The sequence below is a fragment of the Lagopus muta genome, chromosome 20 (assembly GCF_023343835.1).
Source record: "Lagopus muta isolate bLagMut1 chromosome 20, bLagMut1 primary, whole genome shotgun sequence".
Classification (NCBI taxonomy): domain Eukaryota; kingdom Metazoa; phylum Chordata; class Aves; order Galliformes; family Phasianidae; genus Lagopus; species Lagopus muta.
Genome location: NC_064452.1, coordinates 5942124 through 5967555, shown reverse-complemented (window position 1 = coordinate 5967555; position 25432 = coordinate 5942124). Strand labels below are relative to the sequence as shown.

The following is a 25432-nucleotide window of genomic DNA, read 5'->3' as shown; positions in this document are numbered from 1 at the left end:
GACCAGGAGATGAATCTCAAGGACACTGCAGTGATCTTCCACCTTGGGAAGGTACTGAGCACTGCCAGCGGTGCTCAGCAGCACGGAGAACAGAGAGAAGGGGTTTGGCTGCAGCCTGCCTGTCCATGGGCAATGTGAGCTGTGTGCAGGTGCAGCCGTCCCCGTGCTGTGTGCATCCCATACAGCAGTGCTCGGCCCTCTGCTCCTTCTGCTCTTAACGAGTTTCATCGCTGCTCCATATAAATGAGGCACAATCCGAAGCTGTCAGACCTAAACTGTGCCTTGCATATACACTAAGTGAATTTATTCAAATTTCTCTTTAAAGCCGGGAATATTTATAATAAAACTTGTCAGGGCTTCAGTTAACAGTTTACACTGGGAGTATTTTTGGTTGTGAAATACAAAAACAAGTCCAAGAACGACTCTGCGAGCTGATATTATTCTGGTTGCCTCGCATATGGAAAAGTCGTGTTGTGATTTCAACAACAAATGAGGAAATTGTCAAAGTTCTGTGAAAATTAATTAAGCTCAAACTTGTGTGAAAATTAATTAAGCTCAAACTCCTATGAAAATTAATTAAGCTCGAATGAAAATATGTTAAAACACTCCTCAAATTTATACTAATGCGGCTGGCAACAATTGCAATAAAAGAGCAGCAGATGCCTCTCATTCTGGTTGCGCTGCTTCTGTCTGGGGCTGAAATTGGATATACATAGGATGAGGGGGAACGGCCTGAAACTGGAAGAGGGAGGTTTGGGTGAGATGTGGGGAAGAAATGGTGCAGCCGGGGCTCAGCACTGCCCATAGAGCGGCTCTGCCCCACAGCTGGAGGTGCTGAGGCTGTGGCTGGGCGCTGGGCAGCCTGAGCTGGGAGCAGCCCATGGCACAGGGGACGGAGCTGCGTGAGCTTTAAGGTCCCCTCCGACCGCAGCCGTTCTGTGCTACCAAAGCACGAGCAGCAGGCTCATTTTTTATACCCTGTGATGTTCCTGGGGAAGCATGCGGCGTGGAAATGGCTCCTGGAGCTGCGGGCTCCCATTTGCTGTCTGTCTGCTATTCGTGTCAGCAGCATTTCCCCAGCCCACGGCCGTCTGTCCTCGTGTATCCTGTCTGAAGGTCTGTGCTGGGGCAGAGGCCAGTGCGGAGCGAGTGCGTCCCGTCTGCGTTTCACTTTGTGCTCCTCAGTACAAATATGTAAAATCATATGTTTGAGTGGAGGAAGCGCAGAAGTAAACAGTATATAAAGATGACTTCTGAATCCCTAGCAGCAGAAGGGCTGGCTGCACTACGGAACTGTCAGAAGGAACAATAGTGGGAGCAAATCATGTCTTTTTTTAGCTACTGGGATAATATTTTGGAACAGAATGAAGGCTATAGCTTACGAATCTCATTTCCCTCCTTGGCTGTATCAAACGCAGAAGGGGAATGAATCTCACAAATGTCTGCTGGCACGTTAGAAAAAAAATGAAAGCAAAACACGGAGTTCTGGAAGTGCTGCATGGAGTTTGTGTGCTGGGCTGAGCACACACAGCCTGGAGCATCCCTGGGTCCGATGGGAGCACCGTGGAGCTCAGCCCCGGGTGCAGCCTCTGGCTGAGCCATCCAAAGCACCGTCTTTGTCTGCTCCTGCATCCAGGGCAGACCAAAGCCCTCCAAAATCAGCTGAACCAAATGCGTGGAAGCCTTGATGCGAACAGGAAATTGATCCTCCAGCACAGCCGTCCGGAGCGCCAAAAGCTCCTCTTTCAGGAAGATAATCAGACACAAAACGTTGCAAGCTCATCAGCTGGGTTTCACTTTGGTATTTGCCATCGGTTCGGTTTAAAATAAGCATTTAATTTGTTCTCAAAGTGTATTTGGAAGCCTTCGTGCAGGACCTCGCAGATAATAGTGCCTGAGCGTTTTGTTTTGTTATTGGAAAGTGAAACCAGATGCAGTGTCGCCATCCAGGGCTGGCTTTGGCTGGCTGGGAGCTGTGGGAGAGTGCTTTTATCACATTGAGAGCGTTGTATCAGGCCTGGCTGTAAGGGTGTGGGTTCCACACGGGGCTTTCAGATGTTGGAAGAGAAATCCAACATGCGAAGCAGCAGAATGAGACCATCCTGTTCATAAACGGGAGGAGAAAAAGAGATTCGTTTGTGGTTAATTTGACAACTCCCAAAGCTGTCAGTACAATGCAGCTATATTAATTTCCATATGTACTACGTGGTTGTGCTATCTAAGCCTCCTTTCTATGCCGTGGGACCAAGTTCTTGTGCCAAGTGTGAAACCAAACTGCTTTCTGGATTGAGCGTCACTGTGGGACCCTTTTCTGCACCAGCAGAGCCTCAGCGATGCTGCAGCTATTTGAGCACAGGGTTACTTTTCCATGTGCAATGTAGTCAGACTGCTGTTTGTGACAGCCATATAAGAAATGCCCACTTCAGATTTACTTTCCAAGCAGCCCTATCTGCTCTCTTCCTGCTGGTGTCTCTCGGGATGATGTGTTAAGGATTGTCCCTGAGGGGATGCAGAAGGAAGAGCCCACTGTGCTTGCCATGCACTTAACCCACAGCCCACTGAAATAAGCACAGCGTTCACCTTTCTGTTCGTGCATCCCTTCCAAGCACTGCCACAGCCTCATCTGTGCCATCCCAACTCATCCAGGTCTGCGCTAAGCACATCTGAATCTTATTGACCACTTCTTTTAGAAGATGATGAATCCCCGTTCTCCCAGAGCAAATAGATTTAATAGAGCAGATTTTTTTCTTTGATTTATGTTGGCCATGAGCAGGAAGCAGGATTTCAGCATCCAGTCGGCAGTGCTGTGCAATTTCAGAGCGAGGCGGGCAGTGTCTGTTGTGCTGCCCTGTGACAAATGGTGCGGGGAGTTCTGGTGTCAGTGCATGATGTGTTCATACAGAACCAGAGCGCTCAGTGCTGCGGTAGCTTCGAGATCGTGCTTCCTTGAAAACTTGCTTTGAATGTACCCTGGGTATGTGTGAGGTCTTCAGCTTACTGGTTGGAGAGTGAGGAGAGGCAAAACCAAGCCTTGAGAACAAAGATGAGGTGTTAATCATAGAAGCACTGAATGGTGTGAGGCCATCTGCTCCCACTGCTGCAGTGCACAGGGACACCCACAGCTCCATCAGTGCTCAGCCCCCCAGCCTGACCCTGGGGTCTGCAGGGATGGCACCACTCCTGTCTGGGCAGCCTGCACAGTGCCTCACTGCCCTCAATGAGCTCCCAGGAGCAGTGCTGCACTCACTGCAAGCAGCAGGCTGCTGTGAGCCTTTAATATTGAACACAACACGACCTGGCTGACGTGGCTGCTCCTGACTTCTCGAGTATTTAAATACCTTTGAGTGAAGTGCACGCTTGTGCTTAATGTACCCGATGCACTCAGAACATGGACAACAACACTCCATTTTTAAGCTGGATTCTATATAAAGTTTAATTTTTAAAGGCATCTATAAATTATCAATGACATCTGTTCTGAAAAATGTCAATTCTTATCCTTAAGTTAGTGGAATCTTTTTGTCTTGTGTAACATCCTCTTCACATTCAAGCCCTATTGACACACGGTTTTCAAGTGACACGTTGCTATTCCAGGACCTCATTATTTGGACGAATCTCGTTCTAATGTAATGACAACATTAAGTAAACACAACTATTTCTGGTGCTCTTCTAATCCCATGGCAATAACTACCAATGATCTTGGAATCACAAGGCCACTCTTGGTTAAACTGACCTATCTGCAACCAAAGAGGGGTTAACACACTGTGCTGAGTACGAAAAGTAACGAGGAGGAAAAGAAAACAGAGGCTCAGCCCAGGAAGATGGGAATTCTGAGATAATATTCAATGTGCCCAAAGGGACAATGCCGCCTCTTGTTGTTGCTGTCTATATTTAGACACCATGCTCATATGCAACTTAAAATACCTAGAATAGCACAAAGAATTTTTTTTTCCCCTTTCATTTGAAGTGGCACAGCACAGGGCTGTTAATTTCGGCTTATCACAGCTGACACTTGATGGGGGGGGGGGGGTTGGAAACAGCAGTTTGAAGCTTTAACTCTTTCCTCGTGTGCCCTTTGAGAGAACCCCTGGGCTCTGTGAGCTCTCCTGGCTGAGCTGAGCTCCGTACCCCTCGTGTAGGAGAGCTCGGTGGGTCACTGGTTGATCTGATGCCCACTGTTGTTTGTGCAGCCGATAAGGGGCAGAACAGCCATTAGTGAACCTTCCGGCAGTTCACTAATAGGTTTTGCTAACTCTGGCTTCCTTCTTACATCAGCTGAAACTCCAGATTAGTGAATGCAAGCAGTGTGATTTATACTGCAATACTCCAGTTTGCATAAGCCATGATTTTCACGCTGTTGGGATCGGTGTTTCTCCTTTCCTTCTTTCGCTTCTGCTGTTTCAATGCAACTCTTCCAAGTTTTACCCCATTATAGGTGATAGGATGGTGTACTTCCAGCTGATGAGACACAGAACAGCTTCGGTTGGAGGTGACCTTAAAGCTCATGGATCTCCATCCCCTGTGCTATGGGATGGTGCCCAGCTCAGGCTGCCCAGGGCCCATCCATGGCCCCAGCACCTCCAGCCATGGGGCAGCACTGCTCTATGGGCACTGCCAGGGCCTCGCTGCCCTGATTGCAGTATCCCTTCCTCACGTCTAACCCTCTTTTAGTTGAAAGCCATTCCCCCTTGTTCTGTCAATACAGATAAATATATATAAATATGAACTTCATGAATACATTGCTTGCTTCATTGCGCTGGTTTTAATGGGTAGCACTCCGGAGTATCAGTTAGAGCTGTCAGAAGTATTGAGCAGAAAGATAGAAGAAGAATGGCTGCCATCCTTCCTTAAGCTCCACACTATTAAAAAGCATATGGAATAGAGCTGAATTCCATCCCTCGTCTTGCAATAGGAGCCAACAGCTGTTTGTGCTTCCATTGTCTGATAATGGCAATGAAACATTTCCCTGCTTTTCTAATGATAACTTCAAGAGCAGCATCAAACACAGCTTGTTGGGCAGCATTGTCTGCTTTGATGAATCCCATTCACAAGTGAGTTACCTCAGCCCTGAGGTCTGGAGGGCAGTGACACTGTGAGGGCTGCTCCTGTCCCTCCATCTGCACCATCCAGGGGGGGCTGTGCTGGGGGAAGGCTGCCTGCCTAGGAGCTGGGCTGCCATCCCTCACGCTGTCTTCTTATGCTTCTCCTGGAAGAGCCCAGGGCTGTGCTGATAGGAGCGCGGCCCCGAAACAGCCAGGGATTTCTGTTCAGTTCCTCATTCCGTTCCCTGCTGTTCCACCATCTCTGTCGGTTTGCTTTTCAGGAGCTGGCTGTTCCATTTATTTTATTCTGTATATTTTTCATTACAATGCTTTCAAGGAAATAGTTCAATAAAGCAGTTTCTGAGTCCACACGGCTCCTCGCTCAGCTCGTCCTGGTGGCCCCATCCCCTTAGGGCCACGCTCTCCCATCACTCCTTCATGCACACAAAACTCCATATTTACTTCCATTCTTGCAGCCTGTTTGCCCAGGTTTCAGTGCTGGGTTTGAGGAGCTGCAGTCTTCTCCGTGTTGAGCCCTCAGAGGCTCTGGCTGTCACTTCTGAGGTGCGTTGGAAGTATTTTGCTGGAAGCTGCTTGGACTCGGTGCTCTTTGGAGCAGACTTTGGATCCGGCTGAAAGCTTTCTTTACTTTATCACATGTTATTGCTTTGGACATAGCTGAGGTAGTGCAGAAATGAACGTGTACAAAAGGCAGCCGTGGCAAGAAGCTGAAAGAAAAGATTTTTCTGGATTTAGGGATTGTTGCGGGCGTTGTTGGAATTCCTCTGTCAGTCCCATCAGTCAGTTTGGACCTCCCCTGTTTCTTTTCCTTTAGCACTTAGTGCTGGGCTGCTCGTGGTGCTAATTGGTATTTCAGGTAAGCTGTAATGGAAGCTACCTGCAGTCTGCTGAGGTGCATGCCTTCAGTTTAAGTGAAAATGTGAGTTTCACAGCATCTCACTCCGGTTTACTTGTACTTATAAACGCGTTTCAGAGTAATACCGAGTTGTTAACAATTCAGGTTTTACTGAAGAGTATCTTCACAGAGGCACAGAGATGTTGGGGCAGGAAAAGACCTCTGAGATCACCACCAAGTCCAGCCCCAGCCCAGCCCACCGTGCTGCTGACCGTGCCCCACAGACACCTGCACCTATCCTAATCCATTGTCCTACATCACTTCTACAGTCTTGTGAAGAGTAGGAAAATGGTTTTGAGAAAAGGGTCTGACTGTGTGTCCAATTCCATGGCACTGCAGATTAGGGAATCCTGCCATTAGGAGTAAGGTAAAAAGTTTGCAGCCTGGGCTGAAGTGATGGTAGATAAGTCCATCTGCAGTTGCCATATATAGTCATACAAGGAAAAGTCTGCACAAATCCTCCAGACGTTTATGGACTTCTCTGATTCATCTGTCAGAGCCAAACAGCTCCAGCCAAGAGATAGGGAATTTGTGAGCCCTCACCGAGTCGCCGCAGTGCTGCGAGCCGGAGGAGCTCAGGGGGAGAGGAGCAGGAGCAGGAGGAAGGGCAGCGCTGAAGGCTCTGCTTTTGGTGGGAGGTTCAAGAAGATGAGTAACGTTCTGGAGCTTTTTAAAAACAAAAAAACACACCGAAAAACTTGAATTCATTTCCGTTGCTATCATCAAAAGCCGGCTTGCTAAATTTAGCAGTCTCCTATAGACACTGGGCTTGTGCTAGCAACAGTAAAACTATTTTTCCTTAAGTGCAATTTGTCACCTCCCCCTTCTGAGTTAGGAGAAGATAAGCTTGTATTAATGCTGTTGATTTATTATTACACAAGTATGTCTCATTTTAATCTGTTATTGAGTTCATTGTGATTCAGCGCTGGGCTCGCATGCCTTCTGTGATGGAAAAACAGCGCTCAGAACAGACAGACTCAGCTCTGTCTCTTCTCCTTTCTAAATCTTCAGTCCTCTGCGTTTCTTCCCCCCGTCTTCTCATCCCCCCGCAGCGCACCGGGGCAGTTCACAGTTCGCCATATGAATTTGGGAATTGCTCCCAGCTGAGACCATATATTACAGCGTGAGGAGATGCTGCTGCCCCAGAGCGCTTTTTGTGGGATTTTTATTTCTTAAGTTCAGCTAACAAGCACAAAATGCATTGAAGAAGGCTGCAGTGAGGTTTTGCTTTCTTTCATCTGGATGATTCATTTATTTCTACTGTGTGCTACCAAAGCACATGCGCTATGGGCAGCACAGAGGTTCAGCAGGAACTTGGCCGGGAAGCGCCGTGTTAGCAAAAGTTTGTTTTCCCTTCAATAGCTTTGTGTACAGAAGCGACGTGAAAAGATGTGCGCCGTGTTTCGTTTTTATTTAGGTCAGGAGGATGACAGTTGGATTGATTTTGAGGTGTTTTTAGCAGGCATGCTGAATTAGACGTAGTAAATCATAGCATCGCACTGCGCTTTGAGTTGGAAGGGACCCCAAAGCTGCCTGGTCCCACTGCCTGCACTGCACAGGGCGCCCACAGCCCGAAAGCATTGACACTTACATTGGAAGAAGGGAATGCTGACTGTAACGATACAAATCTGTACCTGTGTTCCTACATGCAGGTGTGCTGGTGGTTAATGACACAGCCGTGTGATAAGTAACGGTAGGCAGAAGGTTTTGCAATATCTGATGTCCTGTCAGCTCACAGCCTGGCCCTGACTCACCTGAGGTCAGTACGGATCTGGGAGGAAAAAAATCCCTTTCCTTCTTTTAATATTTAAGACGGAATTATTCTTCTTCCAAACTTAGCCTGTCTTTAAAGCAGTGCTTTATTGATATTTGGGACGTTTTTCCACTCTACCTCACTGCAGTTTTGGAACTGGGTGCCCATCCCTGCAGACCCCCAGGGTCGGGCTGGAGGGCTGTGAGCACTGGTGGAGCTGTGGGTGTCCCTGTGCTCTGCAGGCAGTGGGACCAGATGGCCTCTGGGGATCCCTTCCAACTCCAGCCGTGTTGTGACTCTGTGATTCTGTGATCCCAGTCATTTTTAGTGGCTGCACTGTGCATACGTAGCAGGACAGAATCCCCCCGCTGGTGCACTGGGTTTGGCCTTCTACCTGTAGCTCAGGTACGATGTGCTGATTCACACACAGCTCTGCCGGTGGTGGAGGGAAGGTGGAAAATTACCGGCGCAATTATGGTTTCACATTAAATACTCCTCGTTTAAAATCCACCATGTGAAGCATTAGTCTGTGTTTGAACTGGTGTTGTTAATTGGACCACAGCACTCGTAGGTGCCTTTTCTGCAAAGTCACGGCCCGTGTCATTAGCTTCTCATTAGGCACGTTAATTTTTTAAGGCTCATAATAATTCCCTTTTTTTCAGACGCTCCCCATTTTACACCGAGGTTTTAGTGATCAGCCTTTCATTTGCTTGGAATTGGCTCTTTCCACAGCTCTCCTACCTGAGTCATTTTTGTTTGAATGATCTTTTTTGTTTCCTAGCAACTCCGGTTTTAAAGTTCCGAATTGTTTCTGTTCAGTGTCTTTTGTAGCCAGTGTTAACTTGCTGGTTTATAAGTGACACAGAGGTTCCAGCGTGGTTCTGTGCATTCATTTGTAAAGTCAGGTTAAAAAAAGAATATTTTTCAATGCTATGTATAGTCTGTGTGTTTATATATAGATATATGTATGCATATATGTATGCAAGGGTTCTTCTTTTGCACAGCTGATTCTTTAAACAGTTGTGAGGTAGCTGGTCTGTTTATACGTTGCTGCATAAGCCCAGGGTAAACTTGCTAGCTTTCAGTTTATTTGAGCTTGGAAGAAGCTGAAAGAAGATTGCGTTCAGATTTGTTCAAGTGAGCAGTGCCACAGAGCAAAGTGGCAGCCGCAGCAGCGCAGCCATGGGACACCTCTGCCAGCGCTCCACTTTCCTCCTGCCCAGAGAAGCAGGGTTTATCTCCACCAGCACAGGACAAGGGATGAGCCCCCAGATGCTCAGTGGTTACTGGGAGCCACACTGTGGAGCAAGGAGGGGATTTCCACCAGCAGTCAGCTGTTGGGCTCGCTGATCTGCAGGACTGAGGATGCTGCCCAGCACAACCTGCCTCATTTCGGGGCATCTCCTCCCGTCTCCATCCTGCAGTGCATGCCCTGCTCACCTCCCCAAAGTGTCAGCATCTCCCTCTGAATCACAGCACATGTGTTTTGCTCCGCTCCTCCTCGCAGCTCGGAGCCCACACCAAGGCAGCCCTTCACAAATGGAATATTTTTTCACTTCTTGCTGGGTGGGTCCGTGCGCTGAAAAATAGGTCAAGAACAGTAATCTAAATCTACTGCTAATAAATAATTAAAGCTAATGGAATTTGCACAAGATCTGGGAGCTGAAATATTTCAGAACGCTGCGGTGTACATTCGGCGACTGCAAATTGGGATTTTTTATTTATCATTGTGCTGTGTTGAAACCTATCTATAAATGTCCCTTAAAAATCCACATCTTTTTGTGTTACTATATCCAAATAACTACAAAGTAATAGAAAATGGTTAACATCGTGATTCATTCTTTAACGATCAGATTCCAAGTAAATACTTTAGCACCCTTAAGCAATAAGAGCTTTTATATCTCATTAAATCGTAGTTTAGCTTGAGCAATAAATGGTTTGCTTGTATGATTTAATTTGTCTTATATTTTAGGAATTAAATAAGTCATGTGGGCTGCTGCACGGTGCCTGTTTGGACAACTGTCTGGGGTGTCAGTTTCAGAGCAACGCCAAGTGAAAGCAATCAGAGACAAAGCCTTGTTTCCCATGTTGCACCTCCATGCGTGTGCCCAGGATCTCCGATGGAGGAGCTGTAGGTGCTGCATTTCTTTGCAGCCGTCCCATCTCAGCAGCAGGCAGCAATGGGCCCACAAGAGGGGCTGGCAGGAGGGCTCCTCCTGGGGCTGTGCCCTTCCTTCTCTGTAGGTGACAGATACATACATCCAGCAAACCTGTTGGGCTCTTGGGTTTCCAGTGCTTGCTTGGTTGGTTGGTTGATCATCGCAGCTCTCACAGGAGGTGCCCAGGGTTGGGGGCTCAGCCTCACCAGGCCTGAGCTCCTCGTTCTGCGTGGGCTAACGAGGAGGGAATGCAAAGGGATGGGATGTGGCAGTGTGGGCAGCTGGCTGGGGGCAGGGCAGCTCGGAGATGTCAGCAGTGCTGCAGGTGGCTGTGGCTCACAGGGATGTCTGCCCTTCCCAGCGCAGCTGGCAGCCCGTGTTGCTCTCAGGGAGGTGATACATGGAGCAGATCATGGGAAGTGTGGCCACAGGCATAGGAAATGATGTTGCCCATTTCTTTTGGTTTGGTTTTGTTTCACAGCAGCACGAAAGCTGCGCAGATGATGAAGGTGCGTGCAGGTCGGGCTCAGCTTCCCGCGCTGCTTTATCAAACCGGGGTCAGAGGGCTCTTGTTGTGACATTCAGAGATAAGCGTTTGGGAAGTAAATGAGATCGAGAGTCTGAGGGGAGATCAGAAGATGCTGTGCAGCTTCAGACCTCCAGTAAATTACCAGCACGGCGTTGGTACCCTGACCGCTGATGTGTCCTTTGTACTGCGCCGTGTATTGAGATAGAAAGAAATAATGCAGTTGTGTGAACGATGCGTTTGTCGCCCAGGTTTTTCCCATAGATTTATTCTTGGCTTATTTTCCACAGAGTTATTTTTAATGCGAATGGAAAGGGAGTTAAAAATTGTTTGGATTCGGATTTCATTGTGTGGCTGCTTAATCAAAATATAAACCAGTTGTTTGTGCTCCTGAAAAGAGGAAAAGGCTGCATTAGCTTTCAGCTATCAGATTTGATTCAGACAATGATACAGCATCCTAATTCATCGTCTCTGCTTCAGATATCGAGTTTGTCTGTGATAGAGTCTTGTTCAGAAAACAGCTCCATCCCAATACATCATCTGCAGAGAGGGAGACCGAGCACGCTGGGCAGCACGGGGAAGCAGGCAGATAATGCCATTGTACCGGAGCGCTCCGATACGGCACTGCGTTGTGCTGATAAATTACCACTTGTTTTCATGTTCAATTGCACGTATGGTTGTAGCTGCTCTGCTGGGGGGCGGTGATGCAGGCTGCATGTGAGCTGAGCACCTTTCCTGTTCTGATGGCAGCCCAGGCACTGAAGGCCACCACGCTCAAACACGGTGTCCTTGCTACCGGCCCCGCTCGCTCCCCCGGGCCCAAACTTAACGTCCTTCCTTCTGTTCAGTTTAGTGACAAAGAAGGTAAAATTCCATTTGATGTTAATGTCGGATTTCAAGACCGAGTCCGATTTGGAAATTTTCCAAGCTGCCAAAAAGAAATGTCACCAGCACAGTGTTTGCTGGTGACTCGTGGCATATGTGGTTCTGATTTCTGCCTGTTTGTTTGCACTTCCCTTTTGCTGTGAGCTGTCTGGAGATGGATGCTGTTTAGCTGGGGCGAAGCAGGCACACAAGCAGGGCACAGGGAAGGTGTGTTCCTCAGCCGTGCTGTCTGCCCAGAGACCTGCATGGCAGGTAGGGTTATCTTAGTGAACAGCCTCGCAGGGCTTTGCTGTCTGTGCAGGCAGGTGGGGTGGGTGCCCGTGCTTTGGCACTGGGAGCAGTGCTGGGTACATGACAGCTGTGCAGCAAGGCTTGGGGTTGGTCATGGGTTAAACCTCCTGTTTCCACTTTCATGAAGTGCTGCTTTGCCTTAGTGGTGTAATTTTTCCCTGTTTGATGAAGTTTAAAAGGATGCCAGCGTCCTGACTGTACATCGTGTGTCTCACTTTATATTTCAGCATGCATTAAGATTTTGGCCCCAAATACAGGCATTTATTTTGCCAGTGATGGTTTTGTGTTTTCTTTGATGGCATCATCATCGGGCTACAAGGAAAACACATTACAAAACGTGCAAAGCCTCCTGGCCTCCCTTTGTAGTCAGGAGATGGGAAAAGCTGCTCAACCTGCTGCTCTGCTCTGGGAGAGGCATTACTGACAGGCAGTCGTGGTGCACACGGGCAGCACTTACCCTTCTTCTGTCCCAAAACAGACGACAGAAAATATCAGGAAGCATTAAGGTGTAAAAACAGAAGCGTTTATGGGTTTGGTACAGAAGAATGAGCTTATAAAGCAGTGACATTATCCTGAGCTTGATGGGGATTAGCTGTGTGGTACTGCAGTAACCAGGAAAGCAGTGAAATTTGGCCAATCATTTGTCTTTGATAGCTTCATTTACGTTCAGCCCCCTAAGCCATCTCTCAGGGAGTGCAAGAGCTCCTGCTTCTCCAACTCTCTCCGCCACTTGTCATTTAAATGACAACAACCGCTTCTCCAAAAGCCTGCTTTTCCTTCAGCAAATCAGACTAAACACGGTGCTGAGTGTATTTTGGTGTGTGGTTTGATGTCCAACTTGCTGCATGACTTTAGACAGAAGCATTTTTGCACTGGAAAAGAGAGTGTCCCACATTTTTATGGTGACCCACTGTTCTGACGGGGCCACCCGTCCTGGGTGACCAGCCTCAGTGCTGCCCTGCTGGAGCCACGCAAGGCCAGCGCAAGGCTGCGCCTCCTGCGCTTTCTTTCTGGCTGCAGATGTGCTGTGCAGTTACTGATGTGCCTCAGCAGTGGAAGATGATGGCAGAAATGGAGTCACAGACTCACAGAATGGCTGGGTTGGAAGGGACTCACAGCCCTCAGCCATGACCCCTGCTATGGGCTGGGTGCCCCCCTGGCTCAGGTTGCCCAGGGCCCATCCATGGCCTTGGGTCCCTCCAGGGATGATTTCTGAGCCGGGGCCTCACTGCCCTCTGACTAAAGAATTTCCCCCCATGTCTAACATAAATCTCTGCTCTTTAGTTTAGAGCCATTCCCCCTTGTTCTGTCATCGTCAGGCTGTGTAAGAAGTTTTTTGGCTGTGCGTAATGGAGAGGGTCCACTGTTAAGTCGCAGGACCTCACTCTGCTGGCATGCATGGGATGGTATTTCTGAGAACTGCTAAGAAAATGAGACCTGAGTCAGCTGAACAGTGGGGCCCCTGAGAGTTTTATAGAAGATGTAACTACTCCTGCTGTCCTGTCTTGTGTTGGTTGCTGAGTAAAACTATGCTAGAAACTTCTAGACGTTTCTGTAGGCAGCATTTTAGCGCATTCAGTAGTATGATGTGTTGTAATTCTGAAGAAGAAATACATGAGTATACAGAAACCAACAAACAATTCTCTCATCTTCAGCATGGCTATCTCCAGTTCTCTGATGGCTGAAGGCAGAGCAGTCTTGAGAGAACAACAGATAAATCAGGCCCTGTACAAAATGACGGCACTCCCAGCTGGAATGATGGTCCAGTCATATTTCTTTAAGCCTGGCTTCCACGTGTGGGATAAGTTCAGAGGTGTAGCTGCTGTGTAGGTAGATAGAGGCATTTGCTGCTAATCGTATTAGTGTTTCAGCTGAATGATGAGATTGGAGACGTTCAGTGCTTACCTAACATCAGTGCAGTTTTGTTAATTAATACTATCGCAACACATACAGGTACGTGTCAAGCTGGAAATGCAGACTTGTTCAAACTTAATTTTAGATGTACTTCTACTTTAATCAAAGCTCCCACAAAATGCAGCCACGTCATAAGTAGTATTCCAGACCCAAAAGCAGAGTTAGAGACAACTTGACAACAACACATCCTTTCACATTTGTCTGATGGAATATTTTCTTCTGTCTTCCAGGACCTGCGCAAACAGGTAGCTCCACTACTGAAGAGTTTCCAGGGAGAGGTAAGAGCTTCTGCTTCTCTTTGTGCTTTTGTTTTTGCTCCACGTGATCAGTGTGCCCACAGCCTGTCAGCACGGCTAGGCCAGGATGGAAGCTGTGAGCACGGAGCATTGCAGGGGTTCTGCTTCCCTGTGTGCTGGCATGCATGTGATACGTTGCATTTGTGCTGGACAAGCTAAACTCATCCAGTCCCACTGCATTTAGCAGCCCTGAACATAAGCTTTCTGCTGTGTCTCACGTGCACACACTAGCTGAGTATGCTTCGGTGACTTGGTGGTTTGTGTGCTCAGTGTGGTGTATGTGTGCAAAACTATGAAGATACCACACGTTGTTCCAGCTATAAAAGACTGCATTTTAGCTGTTTTTTAGAGGGCTTGTTGGAAGGCTCAAAGGTGGCAGGTGTTGGTTGGAAAACCAACAAAGTGCTCACAGCTCCAGGCCTGGCTCGTTCCTTGGTGTCTCTTCACACTGCTCCATGAGAAGCACATGATCAGAGCGATCACAGCTTTAAAAGCCAAGTGGTGTTATTTTGAAGAGTTTCTATAGGAAAAGGCAGCTGAACCACTCTCAGAACGGGGCTTTTTAGCTGAAGCACTCCCTCACTAATGGAAGCCAGGCAGGGGATGTTGCGCTCCTTCAGGACGATGCTGTGTAAAGAGTTTGCAAGTTTCTCTTTATCAGTGCCTGGGCTGGGGTTGGCGCACGCTTTGTGTTCTGCTGCAGAGCTCTGCTCCTGAACTCAGCTCAGTCACAGCAGCAGCACTTTGGGCTTTGTCGATCTGTAATAAGGTGTTGGCTGATGTTGTGCTGCTGCAGTTCCCATCAGCGCGCAGAGAAATTCAGGAGCGTGTTTTTAGAAGCCTGCCTAGAGAATTAAGTACACAACTCCTATTATCTGTAATGAGGGTTGCATTTCTGATTGCTTGCACATCCTGCTGAACGTGTATCCCAAATAAGCAACAATTTCTCATCTTAAAAGCAGCATGGAACTCTTAGTTTACTCTCCGATTTCCCAAGTACTGCTATAAATAAATAAATAAGTAGAACAACTTTGTCCTTGATATACCTAATAGCAATCTGTGAGAACAAAGAATGACTTGTGTGAGTCCATTTGCCAGTAGAAATTTACACTTCAGAACTGCTGTGCTCTTAAACCTTTTCACTTTAGTTTCAAGCTTGCAAAGCACTGACTGAAGTGTATGTATGCTTTCAGCACTGTTCTTTAATGAAGGGAATGTCTGAGGATCAAGTAAGAACCATAAATCCAAGTTTTGCTACAGTGAAGGAATATCCTGCCATTAGATCTCGCCTGTTGGAGGCCTTGGCGTGGCTCATAGACACTCTTCCTGCATAGATATCTGCTTCACTAATGTAAGAGCGAGGCTTGTGTTGGTATAAATTCAATCTCATAAAGTCTAAGAGTAAAATTCATTGGTGGAAATCCCCTCTTACTGAAGCGAAGCACACATAAATCACAGTACTGTGCTGATGAATCTCATATCCAGTGATTCTGGTTTCTCTAATCTGTACGGGCTTTCAGAAACCTGGAAGAACTGATCTGATCATGTTTGGTCTCTTTGTTGTTAAGGCTTTCTGAAGGCTGATGAGCTGAATGCTGCAGGTGGGCCAAAAAGAGGTTCATGCAGCATGTAGGCTTTTCTCCATGTCAGTTCCACTGGAGACACTTTGCCTTACGCTGTGAAATTATCACTCTGCCAGAGAAGGGAAGTCGCTTTTGCAAATCCCATGTGGGATGCCATGTTTTCTGCAGGCTCTGGGCACTGAGGGAGAGCCAGAAGATGAGAACGTGCAGTTCTGTAACAATCAGAGGCACACACGGAGCTTTATGTGGACACTGCTGTGCTCCGGCTGAGCCCCAGGCTGCCTCCCCAGCTCCTGCCTCACCTCCACACTGCTGCTGCTGCAGTGAGCCCTCAGGAGCACGTTTTCTTTTTCCCCTTTTTGCTGGCGTTGTTTTCTGCCAGGTCAGTGGCTGATGCAGCTCTCTGCAGGCTCTGCAGGATTGGCAGAGGCAGCAGGGCAGAGCCGAGGGCAGGAGGTGCAGCTGGGCCAGCACAGGTTGACTTAAACTCTCCTTGAACTGCACCCTCACAAGCCTGATGTGACTTGGAAAGGTTGCCTTAAGCTCTGGTAATTAAATATCCTCCTGAGCATGCTTTATGGGGCATCTGCTTGTAAAACTGTGGCTAGTTCACTTTTGAAAATACACGCGCCCGTCAGTGCAACCAGTGCTGCTTCTCAGCGTGGAGGTGGATATTGACACCTCGCTACCCCTTTGCTTTGCTTTCGAATACGAATTCATCCAGAAAAACAACCCACAAACCAGAACGTTCTGTGTTCTGTGGATATTAATCTCAATCAAAAGAAACTTTTTTATTATGATGGTTGAAGTAAAAGCGTTATGAAACGAAATCTAAGCTGCTGGTGATGTTAAATCTCATGTTTGCTTGCTTCTCATTCACCTGAGGATGCATCTTAGTCATGGCTTGTTCACAGAGTGCTGGGTTAAACGCAGGGCAGAATTGGAGGTTTAAGAGCTTTATCATTCAATCATAAAATCATTATCATTTCCACATTGGCAGCAGCCCCCACATGAGCTGTTCCTGCCCACCAGGCCGTTCTGTATTGCTGTGCCTATGGGACCGATGGGTATTTGTCCAAGAAATCTTAAAAATAAAACTTTACGTTCTTGAGCTATGTGAATTCACAGGACTGACGTTGTGGTATGGAAATAAAATGTCTGAATCCGTATTTGTGAAGTCATCAAATAGATATTTTAAGGCTGGGAAAGGATTTCCTGAGGTCATTAGCATTCTTTTCATGTGGCATAGCAGTACTGTCCAACAGTAATGCAGTAATCCCTCATTTGAGAACCCTTTAAGGCACGGGCTCCAAACACACTAGGCTTCATTTCTGTAAAATCCATTTCTCAGATTCTTCTCACAAAGCGAGCACTTCTAAGAGTGCCGTTCTGATGAGACCACTCCGGCTCCCCACTTAGCTGAATTGCTCTTTAAACTATTAATTTGGTCAGCAGCGTAATTTAATAATTTTCCATATGCAGACAACAGAAGCTGGAAATCTGTTTGGTGTGCTGGAGCTACTAATCACGCCTTTGAATCAGCACTGTAATAATGCCTGTGCTCACAGAACTTCAGGCCTACTTTCCTTCCGTGTTTTTCAAGGAGTGTTCCTGAGCTGATATTCACCCCCTTTAATTTCCTTATGTTAAATTTACAAAGCTAATTAATACAATTTCTTTCCTGTAGGTTCGCTCCATGATGGCTCAATTAGAGTAGCAGTAGAACTGTGGTTCAATATTCAGGCCAGCTTCATAATTGAAAACACATTTTCTTCTCAAAAGCTGCAGCTGGTTTGGTTCTGCTCATGCAGAAAAGGATATAACCTTGCATAACATAGGAAATGAACGGTTGAGAGAGAAGCCAAATTCAATTTCAGTCAGATATTTTGAGGATAAGTCCGTGATCTATGGAAGCAAGGGAATGAAAAGTGTGTGTATGTGGAAAGCAGCGTATTCAGCACTCTATTAATCATGGCTAGCCTGGGTGCTGTTGTGTGCTGTTGCGTTAGCGCTGATTCGAGTACAGAGGCTGGAGAGCAGCCAAGCACTCCAGAAGTTAACCTCTTAAAGACCCTGAGCTGCTTTCTGTTGAATAAATGTAATTTTGTGGTCAGAAATAAATGCTTGTGATGTAGCAGGAGCTTTGAAAACAACAGCGTGGCAAAGCTATTACAAATTGCTCCGTGTTGTGGAAGTCAACAGCACACATCAAAATGCAGAGCTCATGTCGAGGCGATCCCATTGCAGCCACCCTCCCATGAAAGTCCCATTAAGCCGAGCCGTGTAACAAAATGGAGTCAGCCGGGTATTTTTGGTGGTAATTGTGATCTTCCTGGGACAGATCTCAGTGACTGGGATAACAGACCAAGTCCCAAACCTAACAGACCCCAGTCATACATGGGGCACCTTTCTGAAGCTCTTGCAGGTTCATCTCCATCCCGTCTGGTGTGCAGAGTCCTACAGAAACAGGCATTGCTCCCGGGGTAACTTTGTGAGGGGATCAACCCAAATCCTCTTATTTTTATATAATTGACAATGTGCTGAAATTCCTGTTGGCAGCTGGTGGGCTGTCTATATTAAGGCTTGCTGTGCCGCTGCCACGCGTTTGGGTGAAATGCTAACAGTGGTGGGAAACTATTTATGCAAAATTCAGATAGGCAGCACTGTTTCAGTTCACAGTGTCAGGAGTATCTTCTCCTCCCCTTAAAAAAAGAGAGCTTGAAGTGTGCTGGAAGGAATGGGGATGGGGGGGCTCTGCAGGGCCGGATTCTGCCGAGCATCATCATAATCCAGTCCCTGCTTGTCCAAATACTGAATTACTCCTGTATTTAGTGCAGAATTACTGCAAGGCTCTGCACAGGCCAGTGTCTAGTTTTGCTTTGCTGTAGTAAAGCAGTGATGATTTTTAATAGGGCATCCCAGTATAAAACATGAGCGGAAGATTGCACTTTGGTATTTAAATGCAGGTAGATTTTGCACAGAGGCAGTTAATGAACTCGTTGTCCCAAAGACTCCGCTGCCCTAATTTTAAAAATAGTTTATAGAAAGGTAGGGGACATCCATGAGAGAGAAAAGGGATTGCAGAGCCCAGGTCATTGCTGCTGAGGCAAAAGGCTGATGGGCAGGGGAGAGCTCCTGCTCCCTTTCCTGCTCCTCCTCCTGTGAAACTGTAGGTGAAGCAGGATGGCACTGGTTGACACCGTGTCCTCCTTCCTCCCCCTTTGCTGTGCTGTGCACCGAGCTTTGGTGTGCCCCTCGCTGGGCAGGTGTCCTGCATGCTGCCCTGTGCTTGCACAGAGCTTGGAGGATGGAATTCAATGCCTTGGAAGATGTGTCCCCAGAAGCTATTGCCTGCTCATGCTGAGGGTGCTCAGCATCCCCTGGTGAGAGCCACCCATCCTGCACTCACAGCTGCTTTTGTTGCCTTGCCATGGAAGAACTGAGCTGCTGTCATATTCACCTGCAAAGTGTCTTCTCTGCTTCCTTACTTCCTGATATTTTTTACTTTTTTTAGCACTTTGACCCCAATTTGCCACCCACACCTTGACACGGGTTTCACGCCATTCCCAGCCCATGCCAACACAGGATTGCCGCAGGCAGTGTCCTTGCCCCAGCCCCTTTACCCACCTCCTCCCTTATGCTGAGTCTAGCAAATGCATGAGATGAGTCAGTTCAGTTCGCCAACACGATGGAAAATAAATTTTCTCTCCTCCGTTGCTTAGTTTTCCATTGAGTCAGTGAGCTGAATCATGCTCCAGCGCTGCTGCGATCGCTGGGTCTGATGCAGGAGGAGCCGGTGGCCCGAGGCAGGAGGGAGCCGGGCTGCTCCCTTTGTGCCTGCCTGGGATGGGTGAGGAGCAGAGTGAGAGCGTAAACTGAGAAACACTGCTCAGAAATGCAGAGAGAAGCGTGGAGGAAGGCATGGAGGTTATGGAAGGATGCAGGGGAGGTTGAGCAGTAGTCACAGATCCACCGCTGCAGGAATCTGAAGGCAGGGTGGCAGATAGGAAAAGCCGTTTAAACAGAGCTGTCATTGAGCTGTCAATATCTGGAGGCACACGTTGGGCTGGGTTGGTTTCCTGGGAAGGCAGATCAAAGGCTAGAGAGCAACAAGCAGCTGTCCGGGCAAGAGGGAGCTGAGCTTTCCTCCAGGGCCGGCAGCGTTGTTTGTCTGGGAAGAGCAGGATCTATCTGGGCATGAAAGAAGAAAAGGTTTCAAGGGTTCAAGGTTGCAGCTGTTTTGCAGGAGCAGAACTGAAAAGCTGAGGGATCTGAGTCCCTCTTGAAGCCCTCTCGTTAACGTGAGGTTGAAGCAAGGAGCTGGGAGGTCTCCACGATGCCACCGTGCCCATCACAGGCAGCGTACCTGTGCAGCACCCAGACAGCTGGGATGGGAGCTGTACCACTGAGCAGGCCTCGCTTTGGTTAAAGAATTTATAGCACAGCTTAAATACACACCATATGCTTTAAGCAGCTCCACAGGAATCATTTCTTTTAATTTTGCTTCAGAAATATTCTAAGTGTAGCAAAGAGAAAAACAAAACAGCATTTTTGATTTTACTTCTGTCAGCTGCAAAACCTCCAGTTGTCCTCATGAGTTCTGTATGTTCACTAATTCTCCATGTAGGCACCTGCTGGTGTTGAGGATGGCAGATCAGCCAACTGTGCACCGATGCTGTTTGCTTCCTAATGCATGCACAGAGCACTGTAGGGCTGCTCCTGTACACCACCACAGTGACTGATGCTCTCTTATGTGAGGGAGGTGAGCTCCATTCCAATGGCTTAAGAGAAGGAATGGTGCCATTGTGTAGTGCCAGGAGTACTTGCTATAACCCCTGTTTGATTCCGAGGCAAAAATAAGTTTACATTAATAAGGTATTGGCATGCTTTTCCCTTTGTTAAACGTTTCTTGCAATTCTTAATGGCACTTCAGTAGCTCAGAAAAACTGAAGGCAAATGAAGAAACTTTGTAATGCAAAACAAAATGAGGGCTGCATAGGGGAGCGATGGGCTGATGGTTGGACTGGATGATCTTAGTGGTCTTTTTGTATCTGTGTGATTCTGTAAGTAAAGGCCCCTATTTAGTTTAGAATTACAGCAGCAATATAAATTGTGGTTTGATTATTTTTACTTGCTGCTCTGGGAGCAGGACAGTAAAAGTTGGTATCTTTTATATTAAGGTTGTTAATGAGAGTGAGAATTGCAACTGAAGAGCAGCGACGATAAGAGCTGGGCCTGCAGCATTCCTGTTTGGCACGGCGTTGTGTTTGAGACTCGATATGGGCCTGTGAGCTCTTTGTGCTTCGCGCACATCGCCGAGGCGTCCTGCAGCTCTGGGAGCAGCTCGGTGCCTGAGCAGCAACTCCTGACAGCACTTGACCTGGAAAAACTGTTGGTGGAGGGAGGGCCGTGCCCGACGTGGCGTCTCGCCGCGCTCCTCCCCGCGTGGCCCCAGGGAGGTTGTGAAGATGAAGGGTGTGTGAAGGAGGGAGGATTCCTCGCGTCTCATTCCTGTTATCTCCATGTAGCTCCAGTGGTATTATCAAGACAAATAGTATGCCAGAACTTAAAAGTGAACATATGTTTATGGGGGTGGCAGGGAATACAGAGGTCACCGTTGTTTCTTTCTAGTCACAGAAGACATAATGGGGCCTGGTTCAGATAAATTAAGATGTGGAGCTTAGCTCGTGTCAAGATTGCACTGGTGTAATTATAAGTTGACTTCTTTCTGGGTCCCTCAAGTTTTCAAGAGTCAAATAAAAGTGTTCAGCAAGTTTTCTAATGTACTTTAGCTGTTGGAGTGTGATCTCTGTTGGCTCCCGAACCAATTTTACTCAGATTTGAAAAGGTTTCAGTGAGCTTCCAAACACTTATTTCCATGTCATTTCAGTGCTCTGCTTCCTTTGTCACTGGACTTTATTTATATCTTGCTATTTTGATGACCTTCTCGTCCCATATCTCCTTACGCAGCTGGAAGCTGACATATGTAATTCATTTGTTATTCCAGTTAAGGTTGTCACAGTGCTTTCTTTAAGATATCAAGTAGTTGCAGAGCCCATTTTTGATAGAACTTTAAACCAGGCAGCTTCACTGATTTTTAACTACTTAAAAAAAAAAGAATAAATGAAAGCTTTCTGCCTGGTGGGATTGTTTGGAGTTCTGGTACAGAATTTTGGGAGGAAAAAAGAAAAGGTGTGAAAGTTCCTGTGATTTACAAACGGCTTCCGTCAGAAAGTCTCTGATCTCTTCGGAATATGTTGTTTCAGTTCTGCTTTATACTTCAGTCACGGTGTAACTGGCGAGGAGTGAATAAACCATGTGCAATATTATGGAGAACTTAAGTACAAATGCCCTTTATTAAAATGTAAGAAGCTGTAATAGGAAAACAGACCTATTTGGTTATTTCGTAGGAATGGAAGTGCATTTACTCTAAATGCTTTGCTTTTCCTAGACAGGGAAAATGAGTTTTTCAGAATACAGTACAGAATCTGTTCTGCAATGCTAATTGTATTTAATAATAGTCATTTAAATTTGGCTGCGCTGTGCTGAGCAGCAGCAAGAGAGAATCGTATGTGGGAACACAGAGGTCCCGAAGTCTGACATATGGTGCTCTGGCCTTCAAAGTCTGTCTGTGCACCCAGCAAATATCTCCGAAGCCTTTCTGGTGGCTGCCCCCCCTCTCCCATCTGATTCTCAGGCACAACGCTTTTCCAGCGTTGGCACTTGGTTCCATATTCTCATTTCAAATACTCTGCGTTGGAGAACGTTCTGAGTTGCTTATGTTCTCATTCCTAATGAGCATTGGTCCATCTGTGATTGCTTGGATTGAAATTAATAAATGGGTTATTCACCAGCACCACTTTCTGGCACGTCACATCAGCTGCCCTCTGTGGTTCTGGTGCCTCCCACAGCCCTTCTTGGTGAGCTCTGGAAGCACAGGCAGGCCTTGAGGGCTTTATACCTCGCACTCCACGCAGTTTCCACAGTCGTCCTGACAGTTCAGTTTTCTGCCCTTAATCCTCTCCGCAGTGATCCCTGCAGGTCACTCTCAGCCATAAGACTAATCTGCAGCAGTCACGTGCAGGTCCCGCGCTCTGCCCCCGTGCTCCCTGCCTCCATTACTCTGACCACCCCCAGCCTCTTCCCTGCCCGCTCCATTCTCACAGCACAGCCGTGGCACCGAGGACGGCAGCTCTGTGCTGTGTCTCCTCTCCTGGCACCTCTGCTTCCCGGCGGCGCGTCGGGCTGGCAGCACGCACAGCAAAATACCACAATAAAACACTTTCCTGAAACGCAGAGACAGTAAACTCTGTCCATTGTTTCTGCCTTATCTGCCAAATCAATAAGTGGTTAAAGAATTCAAGGACGTTTTTCAGACAAGACCTTCCTTTTTTAGTACATGTTGACGTACGCACCTTTAAATGGCTTCATAATATTAGCTGTTTTTCAAATATGCAGGAGAATTGGTATCAGGCCTTTGTAGCTGTAGTTCTTCAGATCCTTCCTTGCTTTTTATTAAAATATGGGAACGATAATCTCCATGCTTTTAGTTTCCTGATTAGAGTAAGCTGCTGGAAAGTGCTGCCAGGCTTTCTGCTTCCCTTTCTGTCTCTGCTTTGGAGCAGCAATCACGTGGAACTGGTCTTGGTTTGGGTACTTTCTGTCAATATTTAGTCATTGTAAATCCTCCATTTTCCAGTACATTAAGAAAAAGTTTGCAGAAAAAAAAACCCAAAAGTTGCTGTGGAATGAATACTTTCTTGTCAGAGCTATAAAGCTGCCCTTCCTTCCACAGTGAAGTTTTGGAGGAAAATACAAGTTCAGAGAAAAGAATAGATGGTGGGAGGTAGTTATTCTGCCTTACCTGAGCAGGCAGCTTCCTAAATGAGCACGGCATGAATTAACACAAAGTAAGAACAGACGTGAAGCCAGAGCAGCCTGCCTTCAGCTCTGCAGCGCAGGGCAGCTCGGTCTCCTTGGGTCTTTGCATGGGAAAGATTCAGAGCTGTTTAGTGTTCAGTAGCAGAGGATGCCCAGAAGTGCATCTTTTCATCTTCTCACAGGTTTAGTGGAAACCTGCAATGAAAGCAGAGTGTGACATCAGAAGTGCACGCAGATCCCATTTGCTGCGTTATATCTTAATTAGCAGTAAAAGAAAGTTACTGAGGAGGACGCCTGTCCGGCCTGAGCCCGGCTTGCTTTCTTTGTATTAAGATTTGAAGTGAAGAATCACAGCAGGCAGCAGTGTTCTTAAAAATATCGATTGCTGTTGTGCTGAAACAGGACTTCAAATTACATTCAGTACAGACGTAGCAGAAATACTCTCACAAGGCTACAGGAGCTGTACACAGGAGATTAGGTTCCCTCTTTATGTATTATGTTTTCGTTTATTCTTATAGCTCTGAGTGCACGAGTTGTATTGCACCGAGTCTAACACCTTCTTTCTCCTCACCCCCTCAGATTGACGCATTGGGTAAAAGAAGCAAAGAAGCAGAGGCAGCCTTCTTGAATGTTTATAAGAGATTAATTGATGTCCCAGGTAAGAAAATGAATTCCTTATTCTGAAAATCTTCTGGCGTATTTTGGTGTGAATGCTGCTGGCTGTTTGTTCTCCCTTTGCTAAGTTAAACATGTGTTACGTTTTGATTCTGAAACCAAACGCTCCAGCATTCTTTCTAATGGAAGGAACTAAGTAAGGTTCATTTCATGGCTTCTCTTGAAACTGTTCATTGACTTGACTTCTCAATGTTTGGATGAGTCCATTTTTATTATTAAAATATTGTGTGATTCTGAACAATTCATTTGTTAGGCTTCACAGTTAAAAAAATATATATTTCAAAAATCCATGCAGAGGCAATGTGCGTACTTCCAAAGCTTACAGTGCTTGTCCCAGGCCATGGCTGCCCCTCCCTGTCCATCACAGCCCAGCCCAAAGTGCTTGTTTCCTGCTATAATTTGGGAGGGCAGTCTGGTGTCTGGTGCTTTGGATATTTGTCACCACCAGAATTCCATGGGAGCCTTCAGATGCTCTCATGCAAAGGCTTTTTTTGAAGCCTTGCATCACCACAGGTGCTGGGATTGGAATAGCAGAGTCAGGCTAAAGCTTGGTGGAGTAGGCAGGACATACCTCCCATGCTGTGATGGAAGATGGCTTTACAGAAAAGAGACGTTCTCCTCCATTTGCAAGAGCAAAATTTGCAGCACATTGCACACAGTCACAGCCCTTTGTCCAGCCTTCCCCTGCACATGCCTTATGTTAAATGTCAGAGAAGTATTTCTTTGATATTCTGACTCCACGTAAACATTTTGGCCTGGCTGAGTTGTGGGTGCGCTGGAGTCTGTGGGATTAGAAATATCTGCAGGTCTTGGTTCCACGTTACATCCGTGGGTCTCAGAGCACGCTAGTGCCGTCAGAAGCACATTCCAGATTCTGCAGAAGTCTGACCAGTCTCCTGTAGCTGCGTGGAAGCACAGCCAGTACTCAGTATTTACAGCAAATAATAGAACAAGAAGGAAAACAGCCGTTAGGAATGTGCAGCACTGTAATGGTCACGGCGCGGTGGGGCTGAGCGAGGCACTCATGGCGCAGCACAGATAGCCTTCCACACTGGGCATGTCTTTGTGGAGGGCTTTCCTGTACAGAAGACATCAGCATTAATTTATCACACACGCTGTTTTGCCTCTGTGTGGCTTATATATCTTCAGACCTGTCCGTTTGGTATTTCAGATATTTAGGTAGAGGTTTCGCTCCGAAATCCTGCAGTGTTTTCTTTTCGGTGTGAGAAGGGAGCTGTGATGTTCTGAGAAAGCTATGGCTGGAATGCTGCAGTGGTTGTTTGGCGTTAAGCATCACTGTTACGCGACAAGGGCGCAGTTTTATCAGACGTTCAATATCCTTTATAGGACCATATAATAATCGCAGCTGAAGTTTAATTCCCAGCAGCCAATTTTATGGTTCTTGAGGAAAGCTTGTGTTCCTCTCTTCAGTAATAACGTGCACACTTTATATAATTAAAAAGGGCTTCTATTTTAATTTCAGTACACAATGATCTGTATTGAAGCTCCAGCTA

General features: G+C 46.9%; 1 protein-coding gene across 6 annotated transcripts in view; it reads left to right on the top strand.

Moving 5' to 3' along the window:
- Positions 1-25432, top strand: part of CUX1 (cut like homeobox 1) — a 227627-nt gene that overhangs the window by 72253 nt on the left and 129942 nt on the right. For all 6 annotated transcript variants that reach the window (XM_048967067.1, XM_048967064.1, XM_048967066.1 and 3 more), the window contains exons 3-4: positions 13714-13761; positions 23823-23901. In XM_048967067.1, coding sequence (XP_048823024.1) covers positions 13714-13761; positions 23823-23901 — 127 coding nt within the window. The remainder of the gene's footprint in view (positions 1-13713; positions 13762-23822; positions 23902-25432) is intronic.